The sequence below is a fragment of the Trachemys scripta genome, chromosome 2, assembly GCF_013100865.1.
Source record: "Trachemys scripta elegans isolate TJP31775 chromosome 2, CAS_Tse_1.0, whole genome shotgun sequence".
Taxonomy (NCBI): Eukaryota; Metazoa; Chordata; order Testudines; family Emydidae; genus Trachemys; species Trachemys scripta.
Window position 1 is genome coordinate 196799400 of NC_048299.1, and position 19502 is coordinate 196818901.

At 41.8% G+C, this 19502-nt stretch overlaps 1 protein-coding gene and 1 long non-coding RNA gene across 3 annotated transcripts in view; one reads left to right on the forward strand and one right to left on the reverse strand.

Annotated features, from left to right (window-relative positions):
* LOC117873353 overlaps nt 1-6002 on the forward strand; it is a 62432-nt gene extending 56430 nt beyond the window's left edge. The window contains exon 3 of the long non-coding RNA XR_004644697.1: nt 5804-6002. This is a non-coding gene — a long non-coding RNA (uncharacterized LOC117873353). The remainder of the gene's footprint in view (nt 1-5803) is intronic.
* The window catches only part of ANKRD12 (ankyrin repeat domain 12), a 118021-nt gene that overhangs the window by 47850 nt on the left and 50669 nt on the right, over nt 1-19502 (reverse strand). The window contains exons 3-5 of one of the 2 annotated variants that reach the window (XM_034762615.1): nt 17704-17851; nt 12303-12371; nt 2566-2712 (exon numbers count right to left, since the gene is read on the reverse strand). In XM_034762615.1, the coding sequence (XP_034618506.1) occupies nt 2566-2712; nt 12303-12371; nt 17704-17851 (364 nt within the window). The remainder of the gene's footprint in view (nt 1-2565; nt 2713-12302; nt 12372-17703; nt 17852-19502) is intronic. The other variant, XM_034762616.1, reaches the window with a different exon arrangement.

Here is a 19502-nt window from a genome sequence, read left to right on the forward strand (position 1 = left end):
TTTTCCTGTTCAACCACTGGCGAAGATTTGTTGCACAAGTGTTGCAGCATATGTGTGGGGCCCACCTCTTGTCCTGATCTCCAATTTTGCAGCCAAAATAAAGGCTTTCTTAACCATAGTGGTTATACTGCGCTTTTGTGATGCAAAAGTCACTTCACCACAAACATCGCAGAAGTTATCTGCACTGTTCACACCAGTACGAGGCATCTCTGCTCACTTTGGCTAAACAGAAATGTGTCCCTTTGCAAAATCAAACACTGACAAATAAGAGAGCACGACACTGTATGATTTCTAGAGCTGATATAGGGCAATTTGTCATGTATGACGCAATACCAGCTTCAGATTGCATCATTCATTGTTTTGCCTAAAAAGCAAGTACTGTCCAAACCCCAGTCCTAGATTTATTCATTGATCCAGTCAAAGATGTATTTTAGTCATTTCTGGTTTAAATTGAGATTCCCTTCCCTTTATAACTCACTTATCCTCCGCCATTCCCAAGTGAAGGGTCGTATATACTGACCCAATAGCATATCTTGAAAACTAGAGCCAATCAACAATTTTAAGCATCATTTTCGTTCTCAGTGACCCAGAATTAGTAAAGTTTGACTACATTTATTTCATAAGCATTTTGGCTGTCGAGCAGTGTATGTAATTAAATAAATTGCAAGAAGAGTAATGTGTGATAAGCTTGCAGCTTTGCTTTACTTACTACCATACTCTGCAGCTTGTGAACCGTTCATGATGTGTACATAGACTGGTTACAATAATTAGTAGCCCAATCAAAGTGTGTGATACAATATATTAACTAACTTATTACCTGTAAGTGTGTATGTAAGCTGAGTCATGATTATGTAAATTGGATATGTGATATAACCTGTTCCCATCCCCTATACTTGAGCCAGATCAATTCAAGTGTAGTTTGATTGTATGCCAATAAAGAAACCTGTGACGAGTCCAGAGTTGAACTAATTTCTTGAAATCCAGAGAACTGGATAAAGTGTACTCTGAGCATGGGATGAAGTATTCTGGATAAGCTGAGTGGAAAAGGAACCAGCTTCCCCACCCAACTCTTTGGCAGCTTGGCTCCTGGAGAGCCCAGGCTTCCAGGTTCCTGGGTATTCAGGAGTCTGTCTGCTGGGCAGCTGAGAGCCTAGAAGTCTGGAAGCCTTGACTCCCAAGCTCTGAGGCTCCTCAGCAACTCACTAGGTAGGCTGATAGGGAGCTGGGAAGCCCTAGAATCACCTGCTCCCAAGCTCATGGCTTCTCAACAGCCCAGACTCTCAGGGCCTGTGGCTCCCAGGTAGCCAGCCAGCCTGCCCTTGGGCTCAGGACCCCGGTGCTTCTGGAGTCCACAGCTTCAGGGAAGCCAGCTAGAAAGTCTGCTCCTGAACCAGATTCTCCAGGATTCCCTTTCATGGAGAATTTTGAAATTTTTTATTTCTTTTCCAAATCAGAATGAAACCAAATTTTGAAATATTAAAATCCTACACAAAATAGAAATATCTTTCTCTTCACAGCTCTGGTTATAACCACAACAGAACAACTTGGTTTATCACAGGGCTCGGCAATCTTTCAGAAGTGGTGTGCCGAGTCTTCATTTATTCACTCTTGTGTGCCAGTAATACATTTTAACATTTTTAGAAGGTTTCTTTCTACAAGTCTATAATATATACATACATACATACATACAATAGTTTAGTTAAAGTAAATAAGGTTTTTAAAATGTTTAAGCAGCTTCATTTAAAATTAAATTAAAATGCAGAGCCCCCCAGACCAGTGGCCAGGACCCGGGCAGTATGAGTGACACTGAAAATTAGCTCGCGTGCTGCCTTCGGCACACATGCCATAGGTTGCCTACCCCTCGTTTATCAACTACCACCAAATTCTAAAAGTTAATTTAGTCATTTACCTTCCGATTACCTTTGTTAAAGTATTAACTTCATAAACACTTATGTTAAAATGGAAGTTAAATTGTTATGTTAACAAAAATATATTACAGCTCCTATGATGATTGATTTTTATAGTTTATTCCTGTAAACAGCATTAGACACTAAGGAGCTGATCCAGCCCCCGGGTGAAAATCGTGACTCTATTTAAGTCAATGGGAATTCTGTCACTGATTTCAAGGGGGCCATAATTTCACCTCATATGAAGACTCCCATGGACTTCAGTGAGAGTTGAATTGCACACTGAACTAGTAAGAATATATTAAGTGCAACCCCTCCACCCCAAAAAACCCCCCAATGAAAATGTAACATGACAGCTGAGAGATGGAATACTCAAAAATGGGAAATTCATTATTACAGTCACCACAGCAATCCTAAAACAACCCTTTGTATATTATAACTAAAGATAGTCAGGAATTTTTCATCAAATTATTTGACAGAAAATGCAGTTTTCTACAAAGATGAAATTTTCCATGAGAAGAATTTTGCTTTGCAAATTCAGAAGAGTGCTTGATTAAATCAAAGACTGCTTTAAAAAACAAGAAAAAATGTAACAGGTGGAGGGGGGTTTAATAGGGAGGAGAGAGAGAAACAGTAACTCAGTGGTAGTTGGTATCACCTGGACTGTTGTCTCTAGCTGTCATCTGCATAAGAAGGGCCATCTGTTTGCGCTCCGAAAGCGGATAACCAAAAAGTATGCTAACTGGTGTCGACTTCTTACTTCCAGTTTCCTTTTTCATTTTCTTCTTCTCTGGGCCTTCTTTCTCTGGAAATATTAGCACACTAATAAGATTCTGAAAAATAACCAACTATATTACAGAATCTCACACAGACAGAAATAGCCATTTTCAATTATTTATGTGAGCTGGAGGTTGGAGAAAAAAAATACATTACTATGTCATGCTGCCCCACTTAGTACATTTGTGTTCCTTTTTCTTCGGTCAGGAGGGTATGCACCACTAGTTTTGACATAGTTTTCAGCTGACTGCAACAATATACTCATGAATAAAGCACTTAAAGATTTTAGAAGTATATCATACAAATAAAACTATAAAGTCAATAACTTGTTTTCAGACTGATGTGTAGTCACAACTTTGATTTTTCACAGAATCAAGAAAGAGGTGGAAAATTCCTTAAAGTCCTCTAGTGTACCCCAATCCCACTGCAAGAGTGTCCCCAACTATATCTTCTAGTGCTTTGTAGAATCCAGTTTGAAAACATCAGAAACAATGGTGAATTCATTACCCTCAGGAGACTATCCTACTATTTAACAAAACTCATTATTAGGAAATTTTTCCTGATATTCTGCCTAAATACTGCTGTCCTGAAATTCATCTCATTACTCCTAATTTTACATCCCTTTGTCTCACCTTAAGTAATTCCTTCCCCTCCTTACTCTTCCAATATGTGCAGCTATTATGCGTTTCCCCTTGGTCAACATTTAGCAGAATTATTTAATATTTAGGATCAAAGATTTTGAATTTGGAGCCTAAAGTTAGGCACCTAAATAAATGGCCTGACTTCTAAAGGTGCTGTGCACCTAAAAATTTCCACTCATTTCAATGTGAGCTGCATATGCTCTGAGTATCAGACCACTTTTTAAAGCTGCTAAACATGAATGTAGAACATAATATTATTTGTGCCAATTTGAAAACTTTGGTCTGTGTCTTTTTGTCTTTCCTCTTCAAATTCCATCGTTTGCCCACTTTCTTCTGACTGAACACAATATTATAGGTGTGGCTTCACCGGAGCTTTATAGAGATGGGAATAACGTGTGATGTGTTACCTCTGACCATGCAGTCCTAAACTGCACTAGTGTTTTTTCTACCTTTCTAGATTATTTTTATTTTTTCTATCCTCAGTGATGTTTATAAACGCATGTATTGTAGTGTTGTGTAAATGTAGATAATGTACTGTTCATCTTCTCTCAGTGTATTAAGATGGTAAAATTATCATCATTTTTACTTGTAAACTTGATTTGGAATTCTAAGGTAGCCCTCAAGTGTTTAACAACAGCTTTGGTAGTTTGGCCTTGTTTTATTTTTAACTTTTACTTTACCTTTTTTTAAAGATTGTATTTGCCATTGTTAGAAGGCAGGGTCTGTAGGTTGCTCTGAGGATGTCACGCAGCAGAACAAAACGAACTCAACACACTTCTGCTAAACAAATTCTCCCCTCTGTCTCGCCTCCTTACAGGCCCAGTACAAGCAATGGATTAAATACAGAAAGCAATCCTCTAACAATACTAGCAGGAAGTATAATATTTCATGATGGCACTGTCTGCCTTACCAGTTCCTCTCTCTGAGCCTGCCTGCTCAGACCTCCTCCGCATACCATTAAGCTCAGGACCATACTCTGCCATGTACAGTAACTGGTAACCCCTTTGCCTTCTTAATTAGATCAGTAGGGGCAGGAAGATGGAAGGAATTCAGGTAGTTGGGGAGACAATGTCTGTTTAGCTGCTTGCTTTCCCCTGTTCAGCTGGCTGACATTCTAATCCAGGGATCGGCAACCTACCACACGTGCCAAAGGCGGCATGTGAGCCAATTTTTACTGGCACGCTGCTGCCAGCCGGGGTTCCAGCCACCGGCCCCGCTCAGACTGCTGCCTGCCTGGGTGAACGGAATCCTAGGCCGGCAGCGGGCTGAGCGGGGCCGACGGCCAGGACCCTGGCTGGCAGGAGCCAGCAGCTGGAACTCCAGACCATCAGCTGGCTGAGCTGCTAAGCCTGCCGGCCTGGGTGAACGGAACCCTGGCCAGCAGCAGCTGAGCGGGGCCGGGACCCCAGCTGGCAGGAGCCAGCAGACAGAACTCCAGACCGGCGGCAGGCTGAGCATTGGAAATGCATTTACATTACCCTTACTACCGTAGCTCTGTCCCTGTAGTGACACTAGCCTCCCATCTTCCCTTCCCTTCATGACCAGATTCTGAAAACCTGATTCACATTATGAAGGGTTTGCAGGCACAGAACCCATGTATTATAAGGAAAGTGGATAAAAATCTATGATTAAAATAATAGCTTTTAAAATTTAAATTAAATATATTTTTCTGTTAGAAAACAAATCTATTTAAAGTTAAATTAAAAATTATGACAATACATTAAGGCCAAACCTAACTATAATCTATTAACGTAATTTAAAATTGAATTTAAAAATATCCAAGTAGTAAGTGTTTACTGCTGAAGTTTTAAAGAAAGAAAAACCACTGAACTAGAAGAAGTCACTGGTTAAGCATGTGGAACCATAGTTTGTTGAAGTGTTAAATTGGCGTTTGACAGCAGTAGCCTCTTCTGCAAGTGCAGAGAGAATATTTTCTCCATTTCAATTTATTCAACTTGTTCTGTTCAATGATTAGCTCATTGAGGGTTGAGAAAAAGGATAGAGAGACAAGATGGGTGAGGTAATATCTTTTATTGGACCAACTTCTGTTGGTCAGAGAGAGAGACACCAACAAAAGTTTACTTCACTAACCTGGTCTATTTATAGATATAGTGTATCCGCTGGTATAGCAAAAGAGGGTTACCTACCTTTCGTAATTGTTGTTCTTCGAGAGGTGTTGCTCATGTCCATTCCAGTAGGTGTGCACGTGTGCCGCATGCACGATCGTCAGAAGTTTTTTATCCTAGCAGTACCCGTCGAGTTGGCTGTGGAGCCCCCTGGAGTGGCACCTTTATGGCGGTGTATATAGGTTCTTGCCAACCCGCCGCCTGCTCAGTTTCTTCTTGCCGAAATACTCCAACAGAGGGGAGGCGAGTAGGATTTGGAATGGACATGAGTAACACATCTCGAAGAACAAGTTATGAAAGGTAGGTAACAGTCTTTTCTTCTTTGAGTGATTGCTCATGTCCATTCCAATAGGTGACTCCTAAGCAGTTTCAACGGAGAAGAGGTCGGAGGTCACCGAGTTGCTGACTGCTTAGTGTGACGTGAAGGTGTGGATGGAAGACCACACTGCTGCCTTGCATATGTCCTGAATGGGAACTTGTGTGAGGAACGCAGCGGAAAAGGCCTGTGCTCTTGTGGAGTGCGCTGTCAATGCCGGGGCTGGGATCTTAGCCAGGTCATAGCATGTTCTGATGCAGGACCTGATCCATGACGAGATTGGGAAGCCCTTTCATCCTCTCAGCGATTGCAATAAAAAGCTGTGGTGACTTACGAAACGGCTTTGTGCATTCAATGTAGAAGGCTAGGGCATGCCTGACATCCAGGGAATGGAGTGCTCGCTCTTTGTTGCTGGCATGAGGTTTAGGAAAGTATACCAGTAGAAATAGGTCCTTGTTAATGTGAAATTGTGATACTACCTTGGTTAGGAACGTTGGATGAGGGCATAGCTGTACCTTGTATTTGTAAAGGACTGTGTAGGGGGGCTCGGAAGTCTGCGCTCTGAACTCGGAGACCCTTCTGGATGAGGTTATGGCCACCAGAAAAGCCACCTTCTGGGAAAGGTAAGATAAGGGGCAGGTCGCTAGGGGCTCGAAAGGGGACCCATGAGTCCGGAAAGGACTCGGTTAAGATCCCACTGAGGAATGGGCTGCCTCACCTGGGGGTAAAGCCTATCCAAGCCCTTAAGAAACCAGCCCACCATGTGATTGCTAAAGACTGACCTGCCCAGCATACCCTGGTAGAAGGTGGAGATGGCCACCAGGTGCCTTAATAGATGAGATCGTCAACCCCTGTTGCTTCAGGTACAAGAGGTAGTCTAGCACAAGGGGAATAGAGACTTGCTGCGAGGAGGTACCTTTCTGTAGTCACCAAATGGAGAAACACTTCCACTTCGCCAGGTACGTTGTGTAACTGGAGGGCTTCCTGCTCCCCAGTAGAATTTCCCTAACAGAGTCGGAGCACTGCAGTTCAAGCTGGTTCAGCCATGGAGTTTCCAGGCCCTGAGGTGGAGGGACTCCAGGTTGGCGTGTTGTAGTTGGCTGTGATCCTGTGTGATGAGGTCCGGGAGCATCACTACTGGCCTGTCCACAAATAGGTTCAGCAGCATGGTGAACCAGTGCTGTCGGAGCCACGCTGGTGCTATGAGGATCACTGAGGCCCTGTCCTGCCGGATCTTGATGAGGACCTTGTGTATGAGGGGGAAGGGCAGGAACACACAGCAGGTGACTTGTCCATGGTAGGTGAAAGATGTCTACTATGGAGCCGTGGCTGTGGTTCTGAAAGGAACAGAATAGCTGATACTTTCTGTTGCTCCGTGTCACAAACTGGTCCACATCGGGATAGCCCCGCCTCTGGAAGATCAAAAGGGCAATGTCTGCTCTGAGTGCCCACTCGTGAGTGTTGAACGAGCGACTGAAGTGGTCCGCTAGTTTGTTCTCTGCTCCCGGCACATATGGATGCAGTGTGCGACACAGAAGTCCTACAGTCGGAGAGCTTCCAGGCACAGGGGAGAGGAATAAGCACCACCCTGTTTGTTTATATAGAACATCGCTGTGGTGTTGTCCATCAGTACTGAGACACAATTCCCCTGAAAATGGGCCTGGAACGTCTGGCAAGCCAGGTGAATTGCTCTAAGCTCCCTGACATTGATATGCAGTGATAGTTCTAGTTGTGACCACACGCCTTGAGTTCTGATACTGCCCAGGTGCACTCTCCTGCCTGTCTCCAATGTGTCCATGACCAGCGACAATGAGGGCTGAGGTTTGGCGAAGGGTACTCCCACACAGATCATTTAAGGTTGTAGCCACCAGCTGAGGGACTCGAGAATCTTGGGTAACCAGGGTCCAGAGAGTCCCATCTGGGTCTGTATACCCTCGCCAACCAAGCCTGGAGGGGGCGAAGGCGCAACCTGGCATGCTGCACTATATACTTGCAGGCTGCCATATGCCCCCGAAGCTTCATGCAGTTTCTGGCCGTGGTAGTTGGGAACCAGTGGAGGCTGTCGATGTTGCCCTTGATGCTTTGGAACCGGGACTTGGGTAGGGAGGCTCTGGCCTGAGTGGAGTCCAGGAGAGCCCCGATGAACTCTATTTTCTGGGTTGGGACCAGTGTAGACTTGGGCACATTCAGAATGAGCCCCAACCTGCTGTAGTGCCAGGGCTACATGCTCTAGCACTTGCACTCGGGAATTGCCCTTGATGAACCAGTCATCCAGGTACAGGAAGACATGTACCCGGTGTTTGCAGGCAGGCTGCCATGATTGCCAGGCACTTTGTGAACACATGCGGGGACGTTGAAAGTCCGAATGGTAGTATGGTGAACTGTCAGTTCAGGCCACTGATTACGAATCTCAGGAATCTCCTGTGTTCTGGAATAATTGATATATGAAAGTATGCGTCCTTCAAGTCGAGGGTGGCAAACCAGTCCCCCGGATCCAAAGAAGGAATGATAGTGGCCAGAGAAACCATACGAAACTTCAAAACATTCATAAGAAAGCTGAGGTTTTGCAGATCCAGGATAGGCCTGAGCCCACCCTTGGCCTTTGGGATGGGGAAATATCAGGAGTAGAACCCCCTGCCCCTGAACTCCTATGGAACCTCCTCTACTACCCCCAGCGCAAGGGAGCAATTGCACCTCCTGTAGCAGGAGTTGCTCATGAGAGGAGTCCCTGAAGAGGAACGGGAAGGTGGGTGGGAGGGCACAGAACTGGATAGAATATCCCACCCCTATCGTGCTCAGGACCCAGTGATCTGAAGTAATCTGGGCCCAGGCACAGCAGAAGTGGGACAGACAATTCACAAAGGAAGGGCAAGGATCCGGGATTTGGGCTGGTGCTCCATACCTGGGTGCACCTTCAAATGTTAGATTTAGAGCTGCGGGGGCTGCTTGGAGGAGCCCTGACTATGGCCGGAGGAAGACTGCGGGGGATACCTCCTGTTGTTTCTTCCCCTCCTTCGATTACAGTCCTGCCTGGGGGGAACTGGATAAAATCGTGAGGGGGGCTGGAGCTTGAAGGGCTTTCTCTGGGGTGCTGGTGTGTGAATTCCCAGAGACTTGAGGGTTGCTCACGAGTCCTTGAGACTGCAGTCTCGAGTCTGTCTTGTCAGCAAACAGCCCCTCAGTCAAATGGGAGGTCCTGTATGGTATTCTGGATCTCCGCCGGGAGCCCCGAGACCTGTAGCCATGACCTACGCCTTATTGTGATGCCCGTAGCCATGGTTCACACTGCTGAGTCAGTGGAGTCCAGAGCAGCCTGGAGGAAGATTCTAGCCACCACCCCTGCCCTCTTCCAGGACTGCAGCGAATTCCTGTCGGGTGTCTCTGACCTTGCACTTAATGTGGGAGACCCAGAGTCTGAACCCCGTGGTGGGTCCTTGGGAGCCCTGGACTGATTGGGGCAACGGACGTTGCAGAAGGAGGGGCACAGGCAACAGAGACCGCCGATGCTGCCCTCGAACCATGCCCTTGGCCCTGGTGGTAGCCCCAAGGTGTCCAAAAAGTCATTGTACCGTTCCCTGCCACTGGGGAGGCCACTACAACATCGGTACCGAGTGTTCCTCCACCCTACAGTGCCGAGACCGTTGCCAGGATCTTGACTGGTACCGGCTGCGTTGGGACACGTATGACTCCGCCTCTGACTCCAATGAACAGTCCGAGCCCGGGAGGGAGGGCCGGATTCCAATGGTGCCGGGGAGCAGTCCCGTGGCAATGGGAAACAGTGCTGCATCATGGTGGACTTGCCCTAGTACCGGATAAGAGATACCCCCACTGGTCCCGCAGACTGTGTCGGAATTGGTGCAGCAGCCGGGGCTTGCACCGCCTGCACCTAAGGCAGTGCACAGGAATAGGAGACCGAGGACTGTGCCGTCATAGCAATTAAATCCTGCACAGCCTCAAAAGTGTCTGGTGTGGAGAGGAGGTCCAGGTACTCCTCCAACACTTCCCAGACTGGAGAGTCCACCAACATTGGATTCGACGGTCCTCCCCTCGAGGCCGGAGTCGACGGTGCCAGGACTGATAGACCAGCCTTCTGGTGTCCCACCCGTGAGAAGCACCACACTGGAGTCCTGCCTGCTCTTCTTGGCGGGGGAGTGGCCCCGTTCCGCCGTCTTCTTATGCGGCACCGGGGATTATGATCGGTGCTGCACTGATGAGCAGGCCTTCCGCACAGGGGAAAGGTGCTGCTGCTCCTTATGCGAGTCCTTCCTCGGTGCTGAGGTGTCCTGCACTGAGGCTGGTGCGCTGAATACCAAGGCTGCTGGTGCCCACTCTTGAGCCGGTTGGGGCTGGAAAGCAGACTCCATCAAGAGTCTCTCTCCCTCTTAGTTCTGGGCTTGAAGCCTCTGCAGATGGTGCACTTGTCTTGCAAATGATCCTCTCCCAGACACTTTACACAAGCGGCGTGCAGATCCTCTCTGGGCATAGGCTTACCACACCTATCGCACAGCTTGAACCCCTGGGGCGGCGGCAACTTAAAAGTACTAACGAACTAACTAACTGACTAACTAAGATAGTGAAGGATAACTATATAAAGCAAGAGATCAGTTGTTCCAACGACTGTCACTGGTGGTAAGAAGGAACTGAGCAGGAGGCGGGTCGGCAGGGACCTATATACACCTCCATAAAGGCGCCACTCCAGGGGGCTCTGCAGCCAACCCGATGGGTACTGCTAGGGTAAAAACTTCCAATGATTGTGCATGCAGCGTGTGCACACACACACCTATTGGAATGGACGTGAGCAATCACCCGAAGAAAAAGTAGTACTAAATTTAGCGTAAAGGCTATATTTAATTGCATATCAATGTGTTTTAATGGTTACCTGCCAATGAGAATCAACTTTCCTTAGGAAAGTAACTAAAAAGTACAAATGCAAAACAAGATTAAAAGTTATTATTTAAATCTACGTTTCCTACTTGCTGATTTAAATAAATCACCAATTTTAATAATGATTTAAATCAACCTACCCTGATCATAAAATGCGTTATTTTAAAAACAAGGATTTTTTTTCTAACGGATATAAGAAGTTTGCAGACTATGGCTGCGGACATCTTAAATTTTGAAAAGCCTTTGTACTAGTACAATGTAATTCTTCCATCCTCCCCTCATCCTCTTTTTTCATGAAAGCTTTTAAGAATTCTGCAGTCTGTGGAAGCAATAATCTTAATGCTGGAGGAGACATTATTAGTACAGACTGTAGTAACATATAGAGGAAGTAAATTGCAAATGCACTAAAAGAGCAAACTCTTCATGTAAGCAAATAAAAAGTCAAGCTGGGTAAAGGAGTTGTTGGCATATATTGATACACTAAGTGCAAAATTTTCAAGTGACTTAAGTATTTAGAAGCCTAAGTTCCATTAAGGACTCCACCATATTCCATACTCCTCTAGTCCTCTGCAATAGTCCCTTCTCTGCTGCCCTTCTTTGCCCCCTGCAATCTCTTTTCTGTTTGCATCCACTTCCTCCCTTAGCCCTAAGAAATCTCCTTTCTGCTCCTATCCTCTCCCTTCCCACCTCCCTTCTTTTCTGTCATAGATCTGCTGTAACAAACTCCTCCTCTCTGCCTGACTCAGACTCCTCTTTGCTCACCACTCTAAGCTCCCCCTTCTGCTGCTGCCTCCCTGCAAAGCTTGATGTTCCCACAGTTTCTCCAGACTTAATGCTCTCTGAAGAAAAGAGAAGCAAACAATAGATACATACTTTTGTTTTAAATTTCAAAAACAATGTTAATCGAAACTGTTTTAAGCATGAAAAATTATAGAACTGTGCACATGTGAATTTATAGTTTTTTATTCTGGTTTCAACTATGGAGAAGTGTGATCCGCTCCATGGAATATTTACTGTGTACTCTTCATCCGCTAATTTAGTAATTCTATAAAAAAAAGTGCTTTAGTTTGTCTGGCATGATTTGTGTTTATAAATTCATACTACTTAGTGCCCATGGTTCTTTTCTACAAAAAAAGTTTTATATATTTAACTCTTATGTCAGAATTACACCTCAATGTTGTTTTAACAATGTTCAATGTGGCAAAATAATGTGCCAAAACCAATACTGATATAGTTAGACACACTTTAAAGATCTGTCTTGCATGTTTGCAGTGCAGTATACTGTACATTTTCTGTCACCTTCTATTTTACCTATGTTTATTATCACTTTATATTTTGAACAGTGTATTCAGCAAATGATGGTAATACATTCCTGCCCTAACTGCTTAGCACTGAAGAATGGTGTTAAACAGTTGCACTTATGGATACTTGGTGATGAAAGGTAACGTATAAATTAAATTATGTTCATTTAGGTTATTTCCATTATTTCCAGTCATTCCTTTGTCATTCAGGAAACATTTCTTTATCCATCTTTCTGTTAGAATTCACAAAGTGTTTTAAAATAAACTCTAAATAGTCGATCAACACTGAAATTAACAATGTTAACAAAAAGTCACTGGACTACAGCAGGTACACCTGATAATACATTTACCTGAATATGTCCTGTAAGAAGGTATTAATCTCTCCCCCCAGTTTTCATGTGTATGTCCTGGATCTGAATCTACAGAATGAGAAGACACAGGAGACAAGGGGTGGAGGGAAGTATGGCATACAAAAGAGAAACTCTGATATACCATTTAAAAAGATCTCTAGATATTTAGTCAAAGACTATAGGACTAGTTTTTCCACAGCTTTTAATTGATAATCACATAAATCCACAGAAAATTCCCGATTAATGATCAGGACCCTTGAATCATGCAACCAATTATAGCAACATATACGATATGTAAAAAAATCACTCACTGCTCCAAGATCTCTTCATAGAGCACACTGTACAATATACTACAATAGGCAGGCAAGGCTTAGTAAAGTGCGTTATGGAAACCTTGAGTTAAAATATTCTTGCTTTTCTGGGTCTCAGAACCCTATTGTCTTCACAATTTGTGTATTTAATTTGTTTTGTTTTATAAAGGTATTATTTTAACTGAAATAATTTTCTTATTAAAAGTGACAGTGTACGTTTAAATATGAAATTTTTAAAAAATTCCTAGCCCATTCACTCAGAATATCCTAGACTGTTAAAAGTTAAGTCTTAAAAATCTAACTTCTCTTTCACTATTTTTTTGTTTACTTTTTACATTTCTCCGCCTGGACAATACAACCAGAAAAGTCAGTTTTCCTTCTATTTATAGTGAATTCCTGGTCAATTTCACTTTCAGATTCTCTGTACTAGTACAATACTACAATGATAGGGTTAGAAACTATACGTAAGGGAATTTCCATTTTTTTTAAACATCTTTCTTCTGCTAGAGACTGTTTTGTAAAAGGTTTAAAAAACAACATCAAATTTTTGGGCCAAATTTGGTTGGACAGAATCCCTTTAACATTTTCCTCTTTTGCTGTAGCTTTCTTAACATCTTTAAAAACAATTAAAAATGGTTAAGTTATCTAAGGGCAATGTTCTTAGACGCTTTTCCGCACTTCTGACTGTAGGGGTTCAAATGATCAGGCCTCATGAAATTCACACTGAAGCACTAAAGGAACTAGAAGTAGAAACGTCAGAACCACTGGCAATTATTTTGGAGAATTTATGGAAGACAGATTATGTCCCAAGGCAAACAGTATTGTACTTATTTTTAAGGTTAGAAAAAAGGTGAATTCCTAGAACAAAACATCAACTTCTAAGCACTTTAGGAAAATAATATGCAACATGGGCTTTTCAAAAACAAATCATGCCAAACTAACCCAAATGCTTTCTTTGGTAGGGTAACAAGGTTAGTGGATAAAGGAAATGCAGTATAATTAACATATTAGAGCTTTAGTAAGACATATCACATGGTCCCATGCAAAAATTTCCAAAGGGTAAAATGAGAAATATGAGTACACATCTGGTTAAAAAACAAACAAACAAACCAGAAACAAGATTAGTTAATAGGTCTGTGTGAAGGCAAAGGTGTGGGTTAGTACTGAGAGGAAATTAATGTTTACAAATCACGTAGAAGTGATAACTATTAATGATGTCAGAGGACAAAGTCAAGGAAGATGACCAAATTAAAAGGACAATACAAAACTGATAGACTCAAACTAATCTGGAGGTTAGGTTTAAACCAGTATAATCCTGATAAATTCTCTGAAGTCATAAAATGATTTTAAAGAAAAACATATGATTTAATGTAGGAAGGAGAAGTCAAATGAATAAATATAAAATGGTGGGAAATAAGGATGAAGGAAATAATGATTAGGAAGTATACCACAGAGAAATGTGTGTGGGTTCTAGTGGATGTTAAACTAGAAGGCTTGAGATAGACACTTATTTGACATTTATAAAACAAAAACAAAAAACACCAAAAAACAAATTAAGAGTTAATAGCATTTTTAAGAAAGCTAAATGCCCCAATCCTCAAAATTAAGCATTTGTATAAGTATTTAAAGCATGCAAGTAGTCCCAGTGACTTCAAAGGAACTACTCGAGGATGTAAATTGAAGCATGTACATAAATGTTTGCGGGAAAAGGGCCTTAGGTTCTATTAATAAGATCTGCACCCAGAAAACAAGCTATAATTGATACTGGTTAAGCCTCAACTGAAAGTATTATTATTTTGGGTATCACAGTTTTCAAAAGAGGGAAACTGGAGAAGAAACAAGAAGGGGAAAACAAGGAAGTTATTGTTACAAAAAAATAATAAAAGGTTTGGAAAATAAGACTTGTGATAAGAGGTTAAGAGAACCAAACATATTTAAGTTTTGCCCAGAGACTAATTATTCACAAAAAGACAAGAAGAAAGAACCGCAATCAACCATGTAAAGAACTTCTAAACAAAAACCTATACCTCATTACTCAAGGTAGGTGGGGAAAGGAAGATTTTCCTACCTTCAATAGAGTTTCTACTACTTAGACAACTAAACTATCTTTTTGCCTGTTAATCAGGCAGAAGAATCAAACAGAAGCGTTCATACCAAAAACAATTTTGTCTTACTGTTCATCCTCAGACTACCAGAAGAGAGGAAAAATTGGAGTAGAGGTGCAGGGCCGGATGGGGGGAGTGGATGTCTGAGTGGGGATGGAGGGACACACATGGACAGGGAGTGCAAGGACACATGGAGATGCAGGGACACATGGGGACAGGGGCAAATGTGCCTGCCTGAATGGAAAAGGCTAGGGGTCAGCCAGGGTCTCCATGGGGGAAGCTCCCTAACAATCCCTCGCTGCCCACCCAAAAAACCTGTTCCATACTTTTCCCACCCATACCCAACAACCCTCCAAGTTCACACCCAGGCTCCTTCCCAGCAATTACTTCCCTCTCCCTCAGCTCCTGTGTTACCCCTGACTCCCCCAAGCCTTTGCACTGCTTCTGAGGGATGCGGGAAATACGGTTCTGTATTCTAGTTTAAATGAATTATTACTCAGAGTTCTGTATTAATATGCCTAGTAAGGAATCTATTTGTCAAAAAACATTTCCTGTATCATTTTTGTTGTCTGCATTGTTACAGACATACTTGCTGACAGGTATTTTGAAATAAATGACCAAAAATAATTGACACTGGTGTAATTAATTGTGTTATTTTGACAAATAAAATACACAGAATTTTGCAGAATTTGAAAATATCGTGTGCAGAATTTTTCATTTTTTTGTTGCAGAATTTTAAATTTTATGGTGCAGAATATAGTTTAGCCTTTGAAGCGGCATTTTAAGGGGTATTTATTTAAAAAGCAGTTCATCAGTTGCAGAACCCTTTTTTAGGCCTGGTCTACATTTAAAAGTGTAGATGTGGGTAGGTCGAGAGAAGAATGATTCCCACTTCTCTCCAAACTTATTCTCTCTTGCTATTTTTCCTCCCACCTCCAACCCCCTTTAAGTAAAGTCAACCAGAACTGTTGGCAATCTCTCCTAAATACAGTGAGCAAGCACAGATAATGGCAGAGGCAGCACAGTTAGTCTAATGGATTAGTCATGGGAGTTTGGAGTTAGGAGATGTGGGTTCGAGTCCTAGAAATATCAATGACTCTGGGTGATTTCAGGCAAGTCACTTCACCTCTATGTTTCAACTTTCTCATCTATAAAATGTGAATAACAACAGTAACCTACCTACTGGTGCCATAATGCATACAGAGATCTGCAACCCGACTGACAGCAGCTAGCCAGGTGGTGAGTGGTGATCACTGCTACAGAATGGCTAATTGTGAACATCCTATTATTATATCACATTGCCCTACCCGCTTGTTTGTCTCCTCCATCTGTTATGTCTTGTCTTTTAGACTGTAAACTCTTTCAGGCTGGGAGTGTCATTTATTGTAAGTCTGTATGGTACCTAGCATAATGGAACCCAAGTTGGTTGTGATGATTGTTATTGTACGTGCTACTACAATATACATGTTAAACAGTTAATAGTAATACTTCACAAGACGATGATTAGTTCATATCTGTAAGTAGTTCTGAACATGCAAAATACTATATAAAAATGCTAAATATTAATAATAAATGCTTCTAAAATCGGACATTAAACTATTACTAGTGTCTAGCACTAAAAACGCTACCTGAGATAGCAGATGCTAATAGCGCATTTAAAATCTAATACTAGGAACACAACTTTTTCAGAAACGAGAGGGAGCATTATTAATTAGCATAATATGCAACAATTCCAAAGTACTACTAAAAGTTGAGGTCTAATGCCAATATCTCATCTTGAATGCAACATAAATAGCTCTACTAGCCATTCAAATTGGTATAACATGTGATAGTCTCTCTAGCGGGGCAAAAAAAATTATGTTTCATAGTGGGCCTACATTTCAGGGGGCAAATCAACTGCCTGACTGAGCCCTGGATAAACAATAAATGACTAGTGGTGGATATACTCTTATCTTGCACTGCGTTCTAAACTTGTTAACGGAGGAAGTTTACAGAGATAGTTAAACTTATTATGGGTAGAAGAATATATAATTACAGGCACTTAAGAAGAAAATGTAATAATAATCCTACTGAGGAAATGCTATATTTGGAGACTGCCTTGCAACGACCTCTGAGAGCATGATGTTTTCTTGCTACTATCAGAATTCTCATTGGACTAGTGTCATGTTCAGTGAAGTTAAAATACTGTGGGTTGGTGCAGGTGGGGGCGGGGGTTCCTAATATTCCCCCTCTTGATTCTAATACAGCTATGTTAAGAAAGACCATGGAATCTCAAAGAAATTTATTCTAGTTGGATATGCTTGAATGTGTCACACAGTTGCACCCTATATAGATCACAGAAGATTATACTGTAGGAAAAGTTTCTTTCCAGGGTTGGTTTGAGACCAGTTTGTTCCATGAGCTTAACCGTCCTAGTCCTTTCCACATAGGAGGACAGAATGTGAGCCTATAGAAGACAGAGGAGCTGTATTTCAATTATCAGAGGGGTAGCCGTGTTAGTCTGGATTTGTAAAAAGCGACAAAGAGTCCTGTGGCACCTTATAGACTAACAGAAGTATTGGAGCATAAGCTTTCGTGGGTGAATACCCAACTCGTTAGACGCATCATACAATACGCACTGTATTTCAATTGTGGCACTTAAACCTCTGTCTTTTCATATTCATCAATATGTTTCTTTGAGCAAATGGGCATTTAGAGATGACAATGAAGGAGGCAGATTTATGACTAAAATAGAAGCAGAAGGAGGAGTTTGTGGAATTGTTGGAAAAAGTATCTGAGAAGAATTGTGCCAGCATACAAGTTCTTGGCAAGTGCCTGATGGGATGAAAGCCTATCAGATGGGACTGAGATCTGAATCAGAAACAAGCAAGCACATCTATACTAGTTAGTATCCTTTGCATTTAACTCACTATCATAACATAAAATAATTATAATCAGGATGTATTTCAGCAACAAATGATTAGCTAAGGAAATAAAGTGTTCTACCTGTATCTGAATTTCGATCTTCATTTCTGGATGGACTAATAGTAAAAGGAAGTTTACGTTTCATGGAAGACTTTTCTTTCATCTCCTTCCCCACATCATTCCTATCCACTTTTGGAGTTTTGCTGTACGATGCAATCTTGTCCTTGCTCTGATAGAAACAAAAAGTATACTAAGCAATGTTTGTATAGAGAATAGTGTACTTACTAAAACAGTGCATACTCATTAAAAATAATGACTTACATATTTAACTGTTAAAGCAAAGTGCCATTACTGAAAAATAGAAAAAAAAATGTATGTTCTTGCTAGAAGCACATTTAGAAAAAAAGGTGAGGGTGGGAGGGAATAAAAAGTAGAATTTTACCTCTAAATGTTGTTTCTGTTTCTTAAATATCTGAATCCAGGAATGATGGGCTCCTTGACTGATCAGTACAGGAACAGTACCAAAGGAATGCTAAAATAATGGCACCCTTTGGTCCCAACTCACTTCTTGCCTTCCCATATCATAAGAATCATATTAAGAAGATATAGTCTATCTGATATTGAACAAATGTAACCCAGAACTGAATACAGTAATGAAATATAAAATATATTCAAAACTATCTTCCCACCTCAGAGAGGGGACGGGGGGAAAGCAAGAGAGGAAAAATAGTGAAATCTATTTATTTGGAAAGATTTTATTAAAATCTCACAAGTAACATTGAGAAAGGTTTGGGCAAATCTAGAAAAATTTTCTTAGATTGGTATTATATGCAAACGCAACATTTACAAGTAAAATTATACTTTCTGCACTCTTCAGATACACAAATTTGAAACTTTTGGGATCATTTTGGACATACCTTTATACAAGGAAGAGAAAAATAATAATAAAAAAAAAAAAGACGGCAGGGTAGTAGGGGCAATACAATTTAACATCTGCTGTAATGGCCAATAGTCAAAAGCGTGTAAAGGACAGTCTTTGGAAAAAAGGACAAAGTCAACAAAGCCTACTTGACAGATTTTCTCTGCCAAAGCCCCCCCCTCCCCTTTTTTTGTGCTGTTCATAGCACAATGTACTTAAGCACAGAGAAGACATGGAGTCCTCTTTGCATTATAGTCTTTAGAAATATAGCATCTGAGTAGGCCACAGAAATTTAGGTATTTTAGTCCCCATCCTGAGACACTCTCAAAGGATGATTAGGTCAAACTACCAGATGACTGACTAATTCTGTCACAGTAATACATCAAAGTACAGTAGACATCCAATGAATAACAAAGCATTCTTCTGGCACTTTTGGAGGAGAGGAGATCTGTACAAGGTTTATCTCCTGCATAGATGAAACTAGAAGAAAACACTTGAAAGAAAAGAAGGTAAAATTCTCAAGACCACCTTCGGTTTATTCGGAATCAAACTAGGAATGAAAGTGGGATTCAAAGAGACCATCTGACCAAACTGGTTGAAACTACAGCCAAAATGAAGATAATTCTTTCTAGCCATCAAAGTTTAAAACCTCAGATTCAAAAGAAAAAACACAATCTGCACAGGACTAGATTTAAATTACAAGGGATACACCTGATCCTGAGTCTAATTAGGGAGACTTCTTGAAGGAAAAGTTATGATACCCCACTGAAAAATCTACCTTTCCTATTTGAGTCCATTGAGATTGGAAACGTCAACTCAAAAGGATACAGGTAGTTTTTCCTAAGCCACCACAAAAGAAATCTAAGACCAATCACAAGCTCTCCTAAGGTCTGGGACAGATCTTAAATGTCCGTGCTGTAACTGTTAGCTATATCAGCAGCCTTCAACATTGCTGATTGTG